General features: G+C 42.3%; 2 protein-coding genes across 2 annotated transcripts in view; both read left to right on the top strand.

Annotated features, from left to right (window-relative positions):
* Nucleotides 1-11,826, top strand: part of ap4b1 (adaptor related protein complex 4 subunit beta 1) — a 29,155-nt gene extending 17,329 nt beyond the window's left edge. The window contains exons 7-10 of the mRNA XM_008304039.1: nt 6,881-7,088; nt 7,160-7,474; nt 9,429-9,575; nt 10,537-11,826. Coding sequence (XP_008302261.1) covers nt 6,881-7,088; nt 7,160-7,474; nt 9,429-9,575; nt 10,537-10,997 — 1,131 coding nt within the window. The 3' untranslated portion in view covers nt 10,998-11,826. The remainder of the gene's footprint in view (nt 1-6,880; nt 7,089-7,159; nt 7,475-9,428; nt 9,576-10,536) is intronic.
* Nucleotides 11,827-13,685: 1,859 nt separating this feature from the next.
* LOC103374017 (uncharacterized) lies at nt 13,686-15,824 on the top strand. Its single transcript, XM_008304032.1, has one exon. The coding sequence runs from the start codon at nt 14,202-14,204 to the stop codon at nt 15,537-15,539; it is 1,338 nt and encodes a 445-aa protein (XP_008302254.1). The 5' UTR covers nt 13,686-14,201; the 3' UTR covers nt 15,540-15,824.
* Nucleotides 15,825-16,329: the final 505 nt, after the last annotated feature.

The following is a 16,329-nucleotide window of genomic DNA, read 5'->3' as shown; positions in this document are numbered from 1 at the left end:
TTTTTTTTTGCAAGATTTATTTTAGTTATCAGGAGCTATATGGACAAAGTTCATGAGGGCAAAGAGGTTTCAAAATAAAAGCCACGAGACAACACAAATACAAGACAAAAAACTAAATAAAACCTAACACCTGGTACGAGACATGACACCGTCTGCCAAAGTCATATTTCTTTATAAGTTGCATTTACACAAAGACTACAAGACAAAAAAAAGACCATGAAAGAGCGAAGAATGAAAGATACAACACAATAAGGGATGAAGTTTGGCTATCAAGCTCTACTTGACCCAAATGGCGAACAACGCTTGTGCTCCTCTTGGCTTTTTGCAAAAGGTTTCGGACATCCCATCGGCTCCACTTCAGGTCATTTTAGATGCAGCTTTTTATCATGTGACAAAGCAGTTGGCACGGAACATTCCTCCACACCATCTCCAATTACTTCCACCTCACACTTGTTTTTAATGGGTGATGACATGCCTCTGCATGGCGTTGCGCTTCCGTTTTTATTTCCGCTTTCCCAACTCGGTATGTTTACATGCACATTATTACTTGATTCCAAAAGGACTGTAATATGTCCTTGAATAAACCAAATTACTTGGTTACTAAAGGACTGTAATACAAACTTTAATGTCCACGAATAAACCCAATTAGTGCTCGCTAAAAATAAGAAAGCTGTTTTCCCAGAAAACCAAAAATCATATCCTCTTCCCTCAACCGCTGCTAGCCATGCCTTTATTTGTATATGGAACCACAACTTTGCATTTGGTTTGCAACTTCATGACTATTTCTGACATAGATCCATAACAGTCAGAGAACCGTCACGCCGATATACGTTTGTTAGTCTTTTACACCTTCCCTGAATCTAAACATACTGAGGTTGCACGTTAAAGTCCGTCATATAAGTGCTTTTGCTGTGAAAGTATAATCATCAAAGTGCACACCTCAGAATTGAACATAGATAGAGTACATGAGATAATGTCGCTACTCTACTTCTTGTTAGATAATATGTATGCCATGTTTTTCCCTGTGAATGGCTCTTCTAATGACTGTATACAGTCGTCCTCGAATGCACAGAAAGAAAAGGCAAAATTCACAATAGTCACTCAAATAACCCAACTAGCAACGAATGTTCCCACAACTTTAGCTAACATTCCCTATAGGTTCTCATAAAGCTTTAAAAAAAAAAAAAAAAAGCATTTCAATGTAATGTTCAAAGGGTATTATAATAACATTTAGTATTTCAGATAATGTTCCTGTATTGCTATATGTTAGGATAGAACGTTTTAGGTGCAACGTTCTAAAGATGTTTTGGACATGTTGTTGAGACAAGCAATCATAGAATGTTCCTCTATGAAACATTACCACAATGTTACATGATGACCAAGGAAGGACATTCTCCAAGAAACACTCAGAAAATGTTTTCAGAATGTTATTAAAGCCTCGGATTACGTTATGTTATTTTTAAGAACATTCTTAAAATGTTATTTGATACTAAAGGAGGAACATTCTTGAAACCACACTATGAAAATGTTTTCAGAATGTTATTAAAGCCTCAGGTTACATTGTTATTTTAAAAAAAAAAACATTCTTACAATGTTACATGATAACAAAGGAGGAACATTCCTACTGCAACATTTTGACGTTTCTGTAATATGATATGTAAACAAAGGAAGAATGTTCTGCCTTTCACATTTGGAGGATATTATAGGGACAATGTTTAGGTAACAGGTTACGGAACGTTATGTCATAAAATTTTCCCACAATCTTAAATGACATCACATGAAGAAGATTTCCAAAGTAACATCTGGAAAATGTTTTAAGGATGTTATTAAGGCCTCATATTATATTACGTCATTTTTAAAACACTCTTACAATGTTGCGTAGTAATAACAGAGGAACATTCTTGCTGCAACATTTGGAAAATGTTGTCAGAATGTTATAAAGACTACATTACATCTCCTTCAGTTCTGAGAAATAAAATTGTGTTTGTCAGTTTTTGATAGAAGAATGCTGAAGAAGAACATTGTGTTGTGGATGGAAATAGTTGTTTTCTTCTGGAAACTGAAAAAAACTTCTAACCTCAATTTCTAGAATACTAGCTTAAAATATTGGAAATAAACCAACCATGCCATCAGTGAGCTTTTAACTAGACACCCAGACAGCTTTATAGTGGTCGCAGGGGATTTTAAGCACACCAGTTTAAAGTCTGTGCTCCCCAAGTTCAAGTTCAATTTGTGGACTTTAAAACCAGAGGAGAGAACATGCTGGACTTGGTGTATTCAAACTTCCCTGATGCATACAAAGCAACCCCCCGCCCCCACCTCAGCCGCTCTGATCATCTTTCTATTATGCTGGCTTACAAACGCCTGCTGAAACATTTGTGCATCATATTCTAGGGGGGCGGCTGTGGCTCAGGTGGTAGATCGGGTCGGTCAATGATCGGAAGGTCGCTGGTTCACATCCCGGTTCGGACGCCCGGGATCCTTCTGTGTGGAGTTCTCTCCGGGTTCTCCAGCTTCCTCCCACACAGTCCAAAAACATGTTGAGGTTAATTGGTGATTCTAAATTGCCCGTAGGTGTGAATGTGAGCGTGCTTGGTTGTCTGTCTCTAAGTGTAGCCCTGTGATAGACTGGTTACCTGTCCAGGTGAACCTGTCTTCACCCTGAGTCAGCTGGGATAGACTCCAGCCCCCCATGACCCTAGTGAGGATTAAGGTGTATAGATGTCGTTTAACATTTTATGAGGGCAAAACATTTTTTTAAATGTTTTTTTAGGGAATGTTCTACCAGAACATTCTGGGAATTTAAAGAAATGTTCCCGCTGAAAATATTGCAGCAACGTTCCAGTCAACATTCTAAGAACGTTCTAAGAACCAAAAATTTCTAGCTGGGAACTAGTAACTGAAAAAAGTAATAATAAATAAAAATTTGCTAAATTATAATTTAGTGAAATAAGACATTGCTTTTGAATTGTGGTTGAAAATAATTATTTAAAAAACAAAACCGTCCTGGACAAATTAGAGCACTTTGCTGATGAGCAGTGAAATCCAAACACCTGTCAACAGGTGCAGAAGTCTGATTGAGAGTTACAGAAACACCTGATGATGGCAGTGATTGGCTCAAAGGGTTGTTCAACTAAATATTAGTTTACAGCTCCCATCATGCTTGTGTGTGGGGGTTTTTTGTTTGTTTGTTTTTTTATTTCTGTTGAACCACAATTTTATGATTTTCATTAAATTGTATTTATTATTACTTTTGTCAATTTCAACTTATTTCAGTGACGGCTGTTTGTTTCCTTCTTTAATGGGAAGGTGTGAATACATTTGAGGATGCAACGTGATGTTTTATTAAATTTAATCTGTTCGTTCTAACAAAGGGTAATAAGCATTTGTTGTTCCAACATTGTATTGGAAAGGATCATGTTCGCACACTGAGTTGTCCTGGTAGACACAGGATAACGTTGTCGGTCATCCAGAGCATCACGTGGTAGATCGTGTGTTATACATAGCTGCCTGAAACTGTTTCTCAGATGACAAATGGTGGAGTTTGGGCATTTCAGTGCCTTGTTACAGCCCAAGCTGAGCTGTTGCTTAAGGGCTTGGTGAAGCTGACAGACATTTTGGGGCCACGGATCATGTTGTTGGTAATCCAGAGCTTTGTGTAGTAGATTGTCTGTTGAAACATATTGTCTGAAATAACTTCTTAGATAACAAATGGTGGAGTTCTTGACATTTAAGTGCCTTGTTACCGCCCAAACTGAGCCATTTCTGAAGGACTCTGTGAAGCTGGTGGATGCTGTGGGGGACAGAATCATACTGGGCTGTCTGAAACCATTTCTTAGATGACACAAGGTGGAGTTGTGGACATTGAAGTGCCTCGCTACAGCCCTAACTGAGCTATTCCTGAAGGACTTAGTAAAACTGACAGACATTTTGGGGTCAAGGATCATGTTGTCAGACATCACGTGGTAGATTGTCTGTTGTATCGTGCTGTCTTAACTCTTTATGGGGCAAGTGACCATATTTGGTAACTTCCTTTCAATGTGTCTTGAGATTGAAGAACCATGTGCGCTTTGATTTAGTTTTTATATTAGTGCCAATATCACTACCTTACAAAAAATGTCACTAAACAAATGTTCCAGGCACTTTGTAAACGCTTTGTTACTGGTTTGCATTGAACTCCACTTTTATTTATTTTTTTGAGATTAGTGCCAAAAACCACTAGCCCAAGAAAAATATTACTAAAGGAACTTGCAAAGCACTTTATAAATATGTGTTAGATTAGATTAGATAGAACTTTATTGATCCCTTTGGTGGGGTACCTCAGGGAAACTGTTGCTCTAGAATCGGCACAACACCGACAGAGACAGTAGCACACATCAGTTAAGAGAAAAAGCAGTAGACAAGGAAACAAACTGTTAGATAGAACAGCAGCACGTTGTAATAGTAGTGATAATAATAACAATAGTAATATAGCAATGTAAATAATAATAATATGCTATATAATATGATAACAATCAGTGTAGTTATAGATAAATACAGTTGAGTATATCAAATATAAAGGTGTATCGAATATATATTTGAAAACATTTAAAGAACATAAATAAATCAATATATAAATAAATATATATGTGTATATATGCATTACACCATAACACAGTGACAGTAGCAGCACAGCGCCATATTAGGAATACTAACAATAACTTCCCGTACAATGATATATTGTTATAATACAAAGAGAGTAATAATAATAACAACAATAATAATAACAGTAATAGTAATAGATGGAATGCCAATATTGCACAACAGTCCAGTGATTTTGGTCCTGTTGGTTATGCACCTGTGGCGGTCCAGCCTGTCACTGACCTGGTTGTGTAAGTGTCATTACCTCAAACTCGTATGTTTCTAAAGAAATGCTTCATTATGAGGCGACGTCTGTGACATTTTTCAGCTCCGGTGGCTTCCCCTAAATATCGAGTATCTGCTTTCTTTCAGTGTGTTTTATTCACGTAGACATGGAATACATACATTCATGAAATGGAACCGTGTGAAGCTTAAGGCGAGTAAAACTAGCTGTCTCACATGAAAGCTGGAAACTCTCCCCGCAGGTGTTTCACTCATGTGGGTCTGAGCAGAGAGACTAGAGGTATGTGTTCTGTCAGCGATGATGAACAGTTCAAGATTTGTTGCTTTACTAAAAACACGCTGGGCTAAAGCAGCGGTGGATATCTGAGGGAATAAAGATGTAAAAGCCACCGGACACCGTCAGCTGACCCCCATTAGCAGAGGTTAGGTGAACGATTTAAAGTGTGAATCCGAATATAGGAAAACAACACCTTTGTACGTTTACGTTCCAGCTTTTCAGGCTTTAATGAAACTTTCTTGACAGTATAATTTATACATAAAAAAAAGACCAAGACTTAAATACAACAGAACATCCCCGTGTTCATCATCTCCTATTTTGCTTCTGCAGCTTTTTTTTGTTTGTTTGTTTGTTTTACATACATTACAATTGGCTGATTATACTTTCCTAATGGTCAACCGACATAGACCACACAGACTGTTACAGTAATGACCATTACATTATATCATAAGGGCATCTTAGGGCTCATGCTTTTCACTGGATGAACACTTGACGATATTTTTTTAGAATACGCTGACTTTATAGAGTGCTTCACCGTGTTTTTTGTTCAGTGAACGGACAGTCTTATTGGCTTCATATTCTCACATGCAGGAGCAACATAGAGGGCACTAATTGTATTTTACCAAACAGAAAGAGAACCCATTTCTGCACTTCACTATGTTAGACTTAGGGGCACCTAAATGACACTGTACAGAACAGCAGCTCGTCAGGTATTGTCATTTAAAGGGACTTTATCATGTTTTCTCACATCCCCTTGGTACTGTCACATTTTTTCCACTGAAAGTGTGTCCGTGAATGCACCTGTTCCCAGATTGTCACATGTACAGACAGTTAATAGTAAGTTTAGTCCTGATTTAGGACGGGCATGACAGGATTTTGGCATGTTTTCTCCTTTCTGGCGACACCTTAGACGGTCATGTTTGCACTGCCGTGGAGTCACTTTCAGAAGCCTGCGGGGCTTCTGTGGGCTTGGAAAAGGGTCAAGAAAGTCACTGTCCTGAAAAACTCAAATTACAGATGCACACATCTCTCAGTATTATTCGGGTACCTCTGTATCACTTTTCATGGCTGCGTTACCTGAAAAAACATTAATTTTATGCAATTGTGATCTGTAGTGTGAACTAGGGGGTGCTACAGCATGAAACTAAGAGAAAGCTAAACCCTTTCACTTCGGATCAGTCTTGCTCAAAATAATCATGCTCCCTACTAGTTTGAGCTTTACTCGAGCACTGAGTCGTCAGGTCCTCAGATGTTGGGAGCGCATGAAGACTGTTGTGTTCACTCTTGCGGCTAACAGCAGAACATCTGATTAGTTTTGCTCGTAGCTGAGACATTCTAGGGTTGGGAGAAGCAGACCTACAAGTTAACAAATCTGACAGACTGGATAAAATTGTCCAGAACTAGCTGAACCTTGTCAAACCTTCATTCAGGCAGGAATTCCTTGTTGATCTTTTGTGAGTGATTCAAGGGTCCCAGATCAAACATGATGTGTTTTTCTTTTTTCTTACTTGGGTGCAGTAAGTACAGTAAATACACATTCCTTCGCGGCTGGCATATTTGTTTTTTTTTGTAGTGATCATGGAAATGTTCTGAGAATCTTGAACTTTTCTAGACTGGCTCCTGGAGGATCCACCATCGTGCTAATTGGGGTCAAATTAAGCATTTCAATTTGCATTCAGGTCTTCACATACTGCAGTTAGCGACCTAAATCTTCCACATATTCTCCCCATCCTCCATTAGGGCAGGCAGGCTTTGCTGTGGTTGCTGGGCGTATATGGTGAGCGAGTGTTCAGCGCTCCCTACACTCTGGAGGTGTTCATCGATGGAGTGAGGAGCGAGGCCTCTGTGGGAGTCAAGGTGGAGCTGCTGACGGCCACCATGAGGCTGTTTCTGTGTCGGCCGGCTGAGACGCAGGACATGCTTGGACGACTGCTGCACTACTGCATAGGTGTGTGTTTGTTTATCAGAGAGGTGAGAATAAAAAAAACAGATGATCGTTAACACGCTTGTGCTTTCCAGAGGAGGAGACAGACATGTGTGTTCGTGACCAGGCACTTCTCTACTACCGACTGTTGCATTGTGGGATAGAGGAGACACGAAAGGTGCTTCAGGGTCGGAGGTCGGACCCTTCCCTGGGTGTTCTGATTGGCCGCCCCGCTGAGCCCATCAGCCAGTGGGCGCGCAGCTTTAACACCCTGGAGCCTCTGAGGCAGAGCACCATAGAGACGGAGTCAGCCAGCAGGGGCAGCCCTGAACACACCACCTTTGACCCGAAGCCAAACGCTGACCTCTCAGACACCCTGAACTGTAGCCGCATCGAGAAGGTTCATTCAGGTGAGTGATGACATTTGAATCTTTCTGTTGTGTATTTAGTCAGTGGTTAGCCATTGAATGTCCCATATTATGCCCCCTCTCAGAAACTTAATGAAAGTCTCACATATTCCCAAGATGTGTCTTTCCATTTTTCAGCTCAAAACACCCCTGAGATGGTTCATTCCAACACGACAGACCAAAGACTATGCTTCCGATATTTGTTAGGCTTGTTTTAATGTATTGTTAAGAAGTTTTATCTTGCAGTTTTGTGATGAAGACCGAGCAACAGTTATTTTCTTGGGCGCCATCCATAGATGTTGACATTATACGATGTTCTTTGCACTATGTAAGCTGTCACAGAAACTCTGATTGCCTTTGATAACCTCTGCGCTCTCGCTTCAGCAAAAACAGTGCTCTGTCGTGTTAGGAGGACGACCACTGCAGCTCTGATTGGTGGTACCACGGCTCGTTTTTACCTCCTGGTTGCTGCTGCAACTGTGTTTCCACTGATTTTTATTTGGCCAGTGATGGTCCTCATCGTTCAGTGTTATTAAAGTCTCACAACTCGATGTTTCAGTTCTTTTCCATGTCCTAGACAGAGACACGCCAATAGACACGGCCCATTGGTCCAAACCCTAGAAAGTTCTGGTGTTCACAGCTCATCGTATCAACATGTTCATGCAGTTAGACCAATTGGTCATTTCAACTGTGTTCAGTTTTGTTGGCTCACAGGTGTATTAACTTCCTTTTTTTTTCTACCTTGAAATCTGTATTTCATTGTTTTTGATTGTTTATAAGAAGAAATACTCTATTATCAATTTAAAAGTAAGGCAGTTATTGAAGGGTTTGCTTATTTCTGTTTCATACCGTGCTGTAATTTCAATTTCCTGAGACAGAATCTCACCTAAAACCCTTCCTGAATTACAAACCCAAGAAAATGGCCCCTGCATGTCAGTATGTTGCAAACAACCTGTGGCATTGCTGTAATCTCACAGTCACACCCAATTCACCACCTCTGGTTTTCATAGTGCTCAAGCAGGTATCTGAATCTCATTTTGATCATCAATTGTTCTGCAACAGCCAGACAGGGTGTTTAACAGGAACTTCCTGTAATTTAGGGAGAGTCAGCTGCTGGTTTTTCTGCTTTTTATAACCTGCTTTTCTGACCGCAGTTTCTATGAGAACAAAATGTCTTCACCTAATGGAATGACTATGTGACTAGCATTAAAGGACTGGCAGCTACAGAACCAATAAATTCTTGTGCCCCAGCCAAAAGGAGTATTACCATAATTGGAGCTGAGTATTTTGTACGGTACCGCTTCTTCCCTCGACATGCAGTGTAAAGTATTCTGAGCGTTTGCTATGACTCTTCAGATTGCTTTGTGGCATTCTCACGAGACAAACTACACTGATTGAATGTGGTTTAGAAAAGCTGACACCTATGAATGCAGGTCTCTATGATTCATTCAGATCATAAACAGCAAAAGTCCATAAAAATACTTCTGTGATCACATGGCATCGAAGTGTAGATGTGGAAAATGATAAAAAGCATTTAATAAAGCTTTGAATGTGAACTCCATCACTGGACTTGTCCCAGAACTCTCTGTCTGGACAAACTCAGCAGCTGGACAAGAAGGGCTTTGGTCATGAGGGTTACTGGGAGTCAGAAATATCTTCATGCCACTTTAAATGGGTTCTAATGGATCAAGCTTACATACTAAGTTGTGCTATTTTGGTCAGAGACTGAGAAATCTTTGGGTTTCTCGAGGTTAGGGTCCATTTCTGGGAATGCAGGCCCATTTTTAATCACAAATCTCTTCCTCTGGCACTCATCCTAACTGCCTCTCTCCCTCCCACTTCATCCTCCCTCCACCATTCGGCTCCCTGTTGCTGCATCCTTTCCTGCCCTCTCTTTTTGCCCTCCATTCACTTTTCTCTTCATCCTCCCGTACTTTTTGTCCTCCCCCGTGCTCAGACGGTGATGGTCGCTGTTCGGACTCCTCCGCTGATGTTCTGGCTTCCGGCGTGGCAGCCCCCCTCAGCCTGTCCCTCTCCCCAGCTCTCAGCCCAGAGGAGTTTGAGCGCCTGTGGCTACAGCGACGGGCTTTGCATGCTGAACAAGGTAATGAAATGGAAAAAGGTTATACTGTAAACAACACATCCCAGAGATTCTCTCTTGCCCAGAGCTTCCCCTTCATTGGGCAGGAGTTGTGGCTGACAAGAGCAAACAGCACTACCAAAAGAAGATGGTATGAAATCTCTACTGGTAAAGCACACTGACCCAAGCACTGTATTTACATAGAAACGTGAGGTACTTAGTGTTTTGATAGAGGGCTTTTAACTGCACTACATTTATTTGACAGCTGTAGCTGGTAGGCACTTTAAAAATTAGTGTTTTTGCCTGAAAAACAGGAAAGCCTAATGAATTGTGATGCATAGTTACATATTTAAAACCCTACTTCACATATACACTTACCTCGGAAAGTATTCAGACCCCTTCACCTTTTACATTTTTTATTAAGTTTCAGTTAAAATTGATAAAATTCGTGTGTAGACTCTCAGTCATCCAGGTCATGGTAATCATAGGCGCTTCAACTGGACTTTTCTTGTAGGTTCTTGAAGACTTCTCATCCAAGGGGTTTGTTCAGTTCTAGCTGATAATGGGGAGTTACAGAATCTATAGTCATTCCAGATCACATGACTAGTGGCCCAATAATGACCCAGGACTCACATGCCTCGAGGTGCGAATTGTTTGGAAACCAGGTAGTCCACCAACTACAATGGCAGTCATGGTGGTGGAGGGGCCAGTTTACGCAACAAAGGATGTGAATTTTTAATTCTGGGAAACCCTAACGTCCAATCTATCAGTGTTTAGGTGAAAGAGACTCACATTCATGACCAAGATATTTTACACCCTTTGTAAAGAAAACAAACTTGAGCTGATTTTTTTTTTTTTTACAGGATACCATTGATGTTTAGATAATACTTTTTTCATTAAGTACTGTCATAGTTGACATTTCCATTGTTTCCTGACATTTAAAAATCCTTTGTTATGACTTTGCTTCTTGTTTTGTTGGAACAAGGCACCGAAGAAATGGCAGGGGAGGAGGAGGATTTTGTGTGGTTGGAAGAATGCATCCGATGCCCAGCGATACCTAACTGTTCCCCGCAAAGCCTCCAGGCCGCCATGCAGTTGGTCAACATTCAGACTTTGGCCTTCACGCCACCGCAAACACTTCCCTGGAGGGTCTACCTGTACACACACACCTGCTCCACCGACACGCCCCACAGCACGCTCATACTGGGAGAACTGCTGTACGCCAACGAGGAACTTCAGAAAGCAGACGTTAAAAAAGCCACCGATGGAAAAGTCGGGGTGGAGGGCACTGTGGACGAGCAGGTGGAAATGGAAGCAACAGCTGATAGAGGACAGGAGGCAGTAAAAGTGACTCTTAGGCAGCAACCAAGAGATGACGAGGCTCTAAAGGGTTTCCTCTCAATCCTTACCACTGTACTGCACACGCTGTCCTCAGAGAGAGCCTGAATATGCTTCAGACACACATGCAAATACACATTATTTAAATTTATTTCAAATATACACCCATCCCGAAGGATATCCCAATCACTTTTGTTTGACCCTAATCCGATCCAAGTCCGAATGATTAAATATCTGCCGACACTGAAGCTCAAACTGATGCCATTTTGTAGATAATACACAGTTCAGGTAGTAGTTTTTGATACTGCAGCGACCAAATGAAGTGATTAGCATGACAGTCTTCTGTGACACTTGATGCCCTCTGACTAGTGGAAATGTACTAAATCAAGCTCAGATCAACTAGAATAGCGTTGCTGTGTTCCAGTGACACATGTAGCGGTCGCCTTTGCAGCATGTAACATGTATGTGACTTTAAAATGCATCATCAACACAGGACAATACTTCTGATGGACTATCTAAGTTAACTATCTAGTTCTTCGAGGAACGTGCTTGTGGGTACACCGCATTATCTGCCAATCGAAAGATTAAACAGGACATAAGGTCTGTGGCTGTCGTGTGCTGAACTTGTGTTATTAACTCGTCAATTATTGATTGATAGTGCTGCAGTTGTCAGGAAAATGATTTACATTTATGACACGTGTGTGACAGCAAATGTAAACAAAGGATCAGGCTTAGGTTCATTCTGATATCAGTCAGTTAGCATTTAGCTTAATCAACCCCTGCATCTGGACCCTTCCCCTACATGTAAGTGAGCGATGGTGTCTCTAGTGAAACTGACAACACTTTGTGAAGTGCTCATATCCTGACATGTTGGCTGCAGACAGTTTCAGGCACTTGAAACATGATTTTAATATATGTATTAAAATGATCAAATATTTACGCTGCGTTGTTCTGACCTTGTGTCTGTTTGAGGAAGTCAAGATATTTGTCATTATATGCGGAAGGTTTTAGTGCCCAGCAGTCAGTGGCTATCATTCAGTTATGACGACACACCTGCTTTTTATGAAGCTCCATGCCAACCTGTCGCCTTGTCCCCACCCATTCAGTGACCTCGAACAAACAGAGGATTGTGGCAGTACTTGTTAAGCAACCGTTCATGCTCTCTGTTGGATCCTTCTGTGATATTTATTGCCTGACGCAGAACCTACTCGACAAAGGTAATCAAAATCACAGCCTCCTTTTGGTGATTCTTTCTTTTTTTTTTAAATTGGCATTTCAATACTAATTATACAAATTGCAATATTAACAGGCTGGCTGACTATTTAAACACTGTTTCGTTGCAGTCTAGTGTATGGATCATGTAACATCAGTATCTCTTTGTGTGGCTGAAAAAGTATCACCACTGTCAAAACAAGGAGGTTGAGATCAGAGTCTCTTTATTGAGCAGTGCAAAGAGTCTGTTACAACACCTGTGGTGGCTGTGGTTCAGGTGGTAGAGCGAGTTTTCATCTAATCACAAAGTGCCAGTTGGCAAGACACTAAAATCCTGAACTCAAGGTGAAAAGCCAACTATCAAACCAATTTCATTCCATTTTAATTGCAAAGTCACCTCAACTCGGATGTTGTAGTAAATCAACTAAGGCAGAAATTAGAGTTTAAATGACACACAATGTTAAGTTGAACCAAATATGAGCATAATCGTGTCAATTCGACCTATCAAAATGATGTTTGCAACTCAAAATGTTTATCTACATCATTAAGTTAGATTTAGATTTATGTTGCAACCATGTATTTATTAAGTGATAAGAACAAGGCTCTTGAATTACGTTTGAGAACGTGGGTTTGATATGAGGAGCAATGTGACGTGTACCAACTACTTGTTGGACTGCTTGTCAATCACCAGTTTTCTAGTCAATGTAGATTGTGTTACAAGATTTTAGACTGCAGTGGATTGTAACTAAGGTACATTTACTCGAATACAAATTTGAGGGTCTTGTTTTTATGTATCTCCAAGTTTTGAACTCAACCTTAAGAATGAGCTCAACTGTAAACATCTGCAGCAGTAAAGAGTAATGTAAGATTAAAAATGTTACATATTACAGCAAAAACACAGATAGGTTGAGGTTATTTTTTACAGGTTATTTTTTAATACTTTAAGTACATTTTTTGCTGAGAACATGGGTTCTCATCCCTTCTGGGGAACGGCGGGCTTGGGGGTGGTGGGCCTTGGGTTTGGTCTCTCCCGCTGTGCCCCTTGCTGCTCCCCGTCTCCCCCTTCCTGGTATGTGGTGGGTGGGTGTCTTCTGGGGTTGGTGGCGGCTACTTGGCTGCAGTCGGTGTGTGCCCTGGTCGTGGGGGCGGCTGCTCCTGGAGGGAGGTTCGCTTTCCTCCAGACCTACAACCCCAGATCCCTCGCCTTCCCCTCGCTCTTTCATGCACACACACAAACGTAAGGCTTTGGGGAGCGAGCATGTCATGCAGGGTGTGGCGGAGGGGGCCATCAAGTGGCCCCATCTGCCATTTGCTGCACCCTGTGACGCTCGCTCCTCAGTTTTAATTAGTCACCAAACATGTGAAGCACTGACAGCACACATACAACTTCTGGGGGGGGGGTGGGCCATGTAGTGTATGGAGGATGGGGCCATTGGAGTGGGTTGGACTGCTTGTGTGGCCCCACTCCCACCACAACATGGTTACTGCTCCTCAATTTTATTTGCAAAAAACACACAATTCACTAACATTTGTAAGCGGGGGAGGTGAGGGCAATGGGGTCCTCTTACACCCCTGTTTCCTGGGTGCCGCCCGAGGGGGTGGGGGTGGCTCTTGGGCTCGTGTGGCCCTGGGCCCTGTGCGGCCGGTGCCCGGCGGGGTCGGCGGCTGCTGGTCTCGGCCCACTGGGGCCCTCACCTCGCGGACGTGGTGGGCTCTGGCTGGGGCCTTTCTCTGCCGCCATCTGTTCACCTCAGTGGTGTGGTGGCTGGAATTCGTGCTCTGGGATTACTGCTGATGGCTCGGGTCTTGCGGCTCTCCTGGTCTGCGTTTGACCTTCGCAGGGCCTCGGTTGCATTTGCACAGTTGCGCTCATGTGTGAACACTCCTCACCCCACATATTCGGTAAGATGACGCTGCATTGTCCGCACTTATACCTGCTTTTGTTTGCTTTGTTTGTTTTATTGTTTAGTTGTTTCTCCTGATTTTCTTTTCCCTCGTCATCATTGAGATTAAGGTTTTCTCAGCTTGTTCATCTCTTACAGGTGCTCTTGATGATTATCGGCTGTTTTCTTGCAAAAGCCGTTAGGAATCAGTGACGAGATGGTAAAAAACTTCAAAGGGGTAGTTGTCTTCCTCCTCATGGCTACGTTCATTGTCTTCTTCAGACAGAGAACAGCCAGGACTTACAGGTCGACCTCACAGCCAAATGGGTTTCTACCCCCTGCTGCCTGCCTCCTCGTCTCTAACACAACCATCACCCCGCTGAAAAACACCTCACACTTACTGGTATCAGCCTACATGGACCAGAGGGTGAAGGGTTTGGATGTTCGCATCATTAGCATATTTAGGAGAGACTCCATCCAACCACTTCAATGCCTCTTCAACTGTGGAGGCCACTGCAACAAAACGGCATTTCTGACAACTCCGACGACAGTTTTACAGCACTCGGACAACTTTGGCTTTCCCTTTGTCACCACAGATGCCATGTGTTCGATTCCTAAAAACTGTCACGCTACCCATGTCACTCTTCTGACTGAACCGCACACTGAGAGAGGGTCCAACCTGAGTTGGCTTCCTATAAGGAACAAGACCAACGGCAGCGAGATGAGGTTCAAGTTTAACTTCACAGTCTGCATCTCCAACCTGTTTGGAGACTACAACAATGTGTTGCAGTTCGCACAGACTCTGGAGATGTACAGGTTGCTGGGTGTGGACAGAGTGGTGATCTATAACACCAGCAGCGGCCCAGAGCTCAGCCGCCTGTTGCAGAGTTACAGCCAGGAGGGCTTTGTGGAAATAGTTTCCTGGCCCATCAACAAGTATCTGAATGCATCTGGCGGCTGGCTCTTCTCGAAGTTCGGAGGAGACCTGCACTACTTCGGCCAGCTGACCACGCTCAATGAGTGCATCTACAGATCCATGGAGCGCTCACGCTACGTCCTGCTGAACGACATAGACGAGATTATAATGCCATACCAGCACAACGACCTGATGTCGCTGATGAACACGCTACAACAACAGCAACCAAATACAGGGGTGTTCCTCATTGAGAACCACATCTTCCCCAAGAGACACTTTGAGCCAAGTGGAATGTTTCACCTGCCTCAGTGGGATGGGGTGCCGGGAGTTAATATTCTGGAGCACATCTACAAGGAAGACCCCGACAGAAGCATATACCATCCACACAAGCTGATAGTTCAGCCAAGGATGGTGGAGCAGACTTCGGTGCATGAAGTGCTCAAGCATTTTGGAAGGCGGTACAAAGTTCCACTAGAAGTTTGTCGGATCATTCACGTCTGCAAGGTTCCGCGTGAGTCTTTACAGCTGGAGCAGCTTCACGTAGACAAACGCTTGTGGGACTTTCATGAAAAACTGATTCCAAATGTGGACAGGGTGCTGCAGAGAGTGGGGCTGCTGCTCTCTGAGAGAGAGCGCTGACGGGCTCAGATGGATGCCCACTGAGCAGGCTGAATGTGAACGTGCACGCTCAGCAGCGGAGACGTTTGTGATAGCCATTGTTTATTATTGGAATTCTCAATTGTTGTCTTATTTTGCACCCTTAAGAGCCTCCACAGCCCTGAACTGAACTGAATGCTGCACATATTTAAATGAGTAGACACGATGAGCACCTTGGGGGAAGATGTATGAATTGTTGTCGGTCTTGTTTTTCATTTTTTTGGTTTATTTGTTCTTTTTTTTACTAGATTGTTTGGGTTTTTTTGACACTGTAAAGAAGAGGAAGAACTAGATAAGCTTTTGTGTCATTCTGTTCCTTCTCAAACTAAATAAAAGTTGACATATGTGTGTATGTGCATTATTATGTTTACATCAGATCTTTTCTGGGTTTTTTGTACTTGAATTCTCAATAATGCTTATGTATTATATATGCATTACTTATTCTGTATTTTTAAAATATATTTATATGTAGTTTGAGATAAATAAAGTAAACAAAACTAAACCTTTCTCACTGGTGTTTTGAATACTCAAATGAATAACACCCTCCACACCCTCTTGCACCAGGCTGCTGTAGCACTACTGTGTTCCACAGTCTCTCCTGTCCAAGCGGAAGCACTGTATTAACCAACACATTCTAATGTGCATTTACGTGCAAACATGACTGAGTTTATTGTCATATTCGTAGCTGAGAATCAGCAGTGCCTTAAGCTGAGCTCTAGCATCATTTCCAGCTTGCTGACAGTGCCAATACAGCTGGTAGCACTGTTGCCTC

Source organism: Stegastes partitus, unplaced genomic scaffold, assembly GCF_000690725.1.
Source record: "Stegastes partitus isolate 25-593 unplaced genomic scaffold, Stegastes_partitus-1.0.2 Scaffold2121, whole genome shotgun sequence".
Classification (NCBI taxonomy): domain Eukaryota; kingdom Metazoa; phylum Chordata; class Actinopteri; family Pomacentridae; genus Stegastes; species Stegastes partitus.
The sequence above is the reverse complement of the archived record's forward strand: the minus strand, read 5'-3'. Positions and strand labels throughout refer to the sequence as shown.